This window comes from Prionailurus bengalensis, chromosome D1 (genome assembly GCF_016509475.1).
Source record: "Prionailurus bengalensis isolate Pbe53 chromosome D1, Fcat_Pben_1.1_paternal_pri, whole genome shotgun sequence".
NCBI lineage: Eukaryota > Metazoa > Chordata > Mammalia > Carnivora > Felidae > Prionailurus > Prionailurus bengalensis.
This window is the reverse complement of record NC_057346.1, coordinates 60,911,205-60,916,239: the sequence shown is the minus strand read 5'-3', so window position 1 is coordinate 60,916,239 and position 5,035 is coordinate 60,911,205. Positions and strand designations below refer to the sequence as shown.

Below are 5,035 nucleotides of genomic sequence, written 5' to 3'. Positions count from 1 at the left end.
TAAATCCCCTGTCTGGAGTTATGTTATTTCTCATTGATTAATAGTAACCCTGGACTCTGATCCCCTAAATCAAGGTGGCATCGTCCTTGTAGCTCCTAAAGCTTCTTTGTTGACACTTTCTTAATAGGATGTCTTTAAAGGGCTCTAATCTGGCTCCATTTACAGGGCCAGGAGATGATAGGTGGATACAGGGAGGCTTGGATAAGAAACTTGTTTCAAGGTCTGTTTGGCCACAGTGGTGCAGATTCTGTGTTGTGGCTTGACAGCTATTATTTTACCTAAAGGCATTATGGGCTGCCCTAAATTCTGTCTCTCACAAAGGACCCTTATATCTCTTGACAATGTTAACTCCCTGGTAAGAGGTGCAGAAAGTGCAGAGGTGAGTTGAGTCTAGGTTACGACTGCCCTGATTCACCCCTGAATTCCCACCCCAGCAAAACTTTGAACTATTCTTTCAGTTCAAATTGATACACATCTACCAAGTGCATACTATGAACAAGGAATTTTGTTGTGAGGAGACTTCTAAAGTTGAATAACTCACAACTCTTTCGTTGTAGAAATTCACAATGTAGTCCATAAGAAAGACATATGTATGATGTTGGAGATGTCTCTGGGTCTCCGTCCACTGTGCTCCAAGGACTCAGCCCCTTGCTTTTACTACAAATGTTGCCAAATGCCTATGACCACCTATAATTTCCTCCTACAATTTCCCCAATTTGGCTTCAGCAGAAGACATACTCTCTAGGTTCCCTTTTCACATTGCCCCAAAAAGGTTTTTTTTTTTCAACTCAAACATTAATGTTCATACAAATCATCTAAGATCTTGCTAAAATGCAGATTCTGACTTAATAGGTTTGCAGCTAGTTACTTTCCAGGTGAAACTGCTGCCACTGAACATTCGACCACACTTTAAGTAGCAAGGAAAAAAACATACTTAAGCCAACTTAGACACATTATAAAGGGCTTAATGTAAATCACAAAAAAGGAATTAAATAAGGGAAGCAAATATGAAGATGCTAAGTTGCTCCAAAACCTTCCAGAGTTCCACCCACCACAGTTTAGGGCCACTGATCATACTTCCTCCTTAGAAGATCCTCTGGATTCTTGCTCATAATTCATACCTGAGAATAGATGCCATCAATCCCCAAGCAATAACAAAAGCATTCCTACATACTCTATGAAATGCAGGCCTCCTCTTCCCTAAAAGCAGATTTGCTGTGGTATATTAGGTCCCCTTTAGGGATTGATTAATTGATTGATTAACTAATTAATTAATATCATTTAAGGGCTGTGAAGTAAAAGGAAATATCTCCTCTTTGGAAGAAATATTGCCCTGCTCCTAAGACAATTTGTTGTAGAGAAAATGGAACTTCTACCTCTGCCCCATCATTTAGACTTTAGAGTCAGTTTTTCCAGGACTTTTACTCTAATATGCCAACTTTTTACACAATACACAATGGGATTCATCAAAGGTGGTACCAACAAGAATGCATCAGCTATCAGAATCATAGCCAAAGGGGATTTATGCTTGGCAAAGTGATGTATGGTAGCCAAGGTGATGATGGGCACAAAGAAGATGAGCACAGCACAGATATGGGACACGCCGGTATTAAGAGCTTTAAGTTGCTCCCCATGGGATGCAATACCCAATACAGTCTTCAGGTTGAACACATAGGAAACAGCAATGAAAACACTGTCTGACATCATGCAGAGTGCGACAAACAGACCATAGTAAAAGTTAACCCTATTGTCAGAGCAGGTCAGTTTCATGACATCCTGGTGGAGACAGTAGGAGTGTGAGAGCAGGTGTTTATTACAGTATCTGAGTCTATTTAAAGTGAAAGGAAGAGGAATAACTAGTAGAATGCTTTTAATATCAAATATCAGTCCACGATGCAAAATTCTGGAGCTGGTAAGAATGGAATTATACCTCAGAGGGTTGCAAATGGCTGGAAAGCAATCAAAGGACATGATCAAGAGCATTGAGGATTCCATGCCTGTGAATCCATGGATGAAAAATTCCTGGGCAATACATGCATCAGCAGAAATCTCCATGGCATTGAACAAGAAGATCCTCAGCATAGAGGGAAGAGAAGAGAAAGACAAGCCCGGTCAGATAGGGCCAGCATGGAGAGGAAATAGTACATAGGCTCATGCAGGGAAGACTCTGTCCTGATGACAAACAGGGGGGTGCAGTTGCCCAGGATGGGCAGGAGGTACATAAAGCAGATGGGGATGGAGATCCAAATGTGTACACTCTCAAACCCTGGGATCCCAACCAACAGGAAGGTGGAGATTTCAACTTCTGAGGTATTAAGAGAAAACATCACAAATAGGTCTTTCATTTATATGCTCCTGGTAGATAAATAACATCAACAACAAATTCTCTTAGTTGTGTGTACTGAACACAATTAAGTTCAGTCGTCAGTTAAATTAAGTATAGCTCATCCTTAGGTATCAAGCAATAATGTAACTTTTTCTATATAAAGAAAAATACAGAGTCGATTTAAATAGGTTCTTCATAATATTCATTTGAGACCTTCAAGTCTACCTTTGTTCCTATAGCTTGGAAGCAACAAGGTGTTTGATAACCTTTTTAAAAAAACACCACTTTTTAAGATTTATGCATCAAGAAACTAAGTTGGAATATATTGCAATCTGGAAAATCTATAACATCTTGGATGTGGTCACTGCTCATATATTCATACAAATCACAGATGCTATAGTAGCAGGAGTTAAAGGAGGCCTAACATATTGTTCATGATACATGTGTGTGAAAATATAAAATTGACCTACCACAGAGTTTGGGAAACTAATTTGCAGAGCCAAATTCAACCTGTGAGAATTTAAAAAATATTTTAAAGTGTTGTATCAAAAGAAAAAAAAGAAGAAAAAACATATAGGACAGAGACAAATACGTGGCCTGAAAAGTCTAAAATATTTACTTCCTGGCCATTTACAGAAAAAGTTTGTTGACCCCTGTACTAGAAAATTATGCATACAAGCACACATGTGTGTGCACATGTGTGTACACACATAAAAAATCACAGTAGAATGAGTATGGTGGAAATGGAGTATGTGTCAAAGGGAACTTCAAATTTAAGAGTATTGTTTTATTTTTCATTTTTAAGAAGCCAATAACACATGAAGCAAATATAAAAAATGTTTTAAATTTTCCCATCAGAACTTTGGAAATGGAGGGTGATGCTCAGTACTTTCTTATATTCTTTTAATTCTACCCCCTCCTAATTGTCTTATACAACACCACTTCCAGAACCATAAATCACCAAGAGATCTCCAGGTTGAAACACTATATGCCAGCACATTACTGTAGCCTGAAGCAGTCTGAGTGAGCACAGCACCTCAGGGAGCAGAGGAAGGACTCCTCGGACACCAGCTATCATCCCCTAAGTGGTGAGCTTCCAGCTAGAAGACCACAAGAAGCGGTGAGAAGGGAATGGCCAGGCCACAAGTATTTGTCCTTTCATGGAGGGTTTATGAGCATTTCCTGGCAAGGGTAGAGAAAGAATGAATTGTATCCAGATGGAAGAAATTACAAGGTGAGGGGTGGAAATAGCACTGAAGAAGGGGAGGACACTTACTAGTCTTTTTCTCTGCTACTAAAATTTTAAAGGACCTTTGCCTCCACTTGACTCAAGATAGGGACTGTAAGGTTTGTGGTGTATAGGGTGTGTCATATGGAGAAGTGATGAGAACATATTTCAGTACTGAGTGTCCATTTCACCTCAGCCTTTCAAATGTGGTGGGTTTCCTTGTAGTGAATAACATATGACAGCTGTCATCTGTAGGTGTTTGAAACACTCACATTGGTTCCATTCAATCGCTAGTGGCCCCGTTCAGAATGGCCACGGTTCTTGTCCTTCTTTCCCTGTTCTTGGATTTCTTTTGGCTTACCATTTCTCTTGGCTTTTCAATGTCTACCTTTTAGATTGCTGACCAATTCAGGTTCTTACCTCTGGTATTTGGACTTGATCCTGCTCATGTTCTTGGTATCAGCATCACTCACACCTTGGGTAACCCTCCTTTTAGCAGCTCTAAACCAGAAAAACCCCAATAGTGCATGTGACACTCGGCTCTTGTCAGGGGAATGGGATTCACAGGGAGAAAGGTGATAATACACTATCCATTCTTGTTCAAAAGGTGACCTTAAAATGGTCATTTCTAAGATTCCATGTCTGAGTTATTTTTTGAAAATCTGCCAGCCTAAATCAAGTAACTAAACAAATTAGTTACTACTGGCATCATTGTCTTTTCAACTGTGTCCATCATGCCAATATGAAGATGTACCCCATCCCACATATGTTCTCTAATCTTTTCAGCTTTCAATGCTGTCCCAAATGCAGCTTGATCTCTTCAGCTGAAGAAGCCATGAAGCATTTTACCTACAACCATTTCAAAGCCATAAGGTTGAACTCTATAAATTGCAGAGTTTTCATTGGGAAACATAAAATAAACTGAGGGAAATTCAATTTGAGTCTCTAGGACACCTACTAGGCTCCTGGGTTCCTTACCCCAGAGCAAGGGTGAAAAGTTTTCAAATTCTTCCAGGTTCTATAACTTCTCTGCTCCAGCACCATGTTGGGAATCCATATCCTTATATATACCCTCATACTCTTCCCTAGCATAGGCACATCCTCCTGAGAATTAACAGACACCTACTCCCCTAGGAACAATGACTCTCTAGCTTCATTACATCTATCTATAACCTGCTTTCCCAAGAAATGCAGAGAGCAGGCTCAGACTCACAGTTGTAGATTTAATTAATGCTTGAGATGCTGTTCCTACATCAGGTGTAGACTTTGAGGACAGTTTGTCTCAGACATTGGTAAGGTCACCTATATCCAGCTATGGCTCCAAGATTAAGTGTAGGCCTTAGTAAACTCAATCTAAGACTATCACAGACCTTATGTGGAATTGTACCAACAGATATTTTCTGTTTGGTCATCACAATGTCTACTTTTATTTTAAATGTGAGTGGATTTAGGTAGGTCACAAGCTCTCATTGACTCCTTTC

General features: G+C 39.7%; 1 protein-coding gene across 1 annotated transcript; it reads right to left on the bottom strand.

Moving 5' to 3' along the window:
* Nucleotides 1-1,386: 1,386 nt before the first annotated feature.
* Nucleotides 1,387-2,327, bottom strand: LOC122483433 (olfactory receptor 51A7-like). The gene is given in 2 exon segments (XM_043580439.1): nucleotides 1,387-2,111; nucleotides 2,114-2,327. Coding segments are annotated over 2 exon segments (939 nt in total).
* Nucleotides 2,328-5,035: the final 2,708 nt, after the last annotated feature.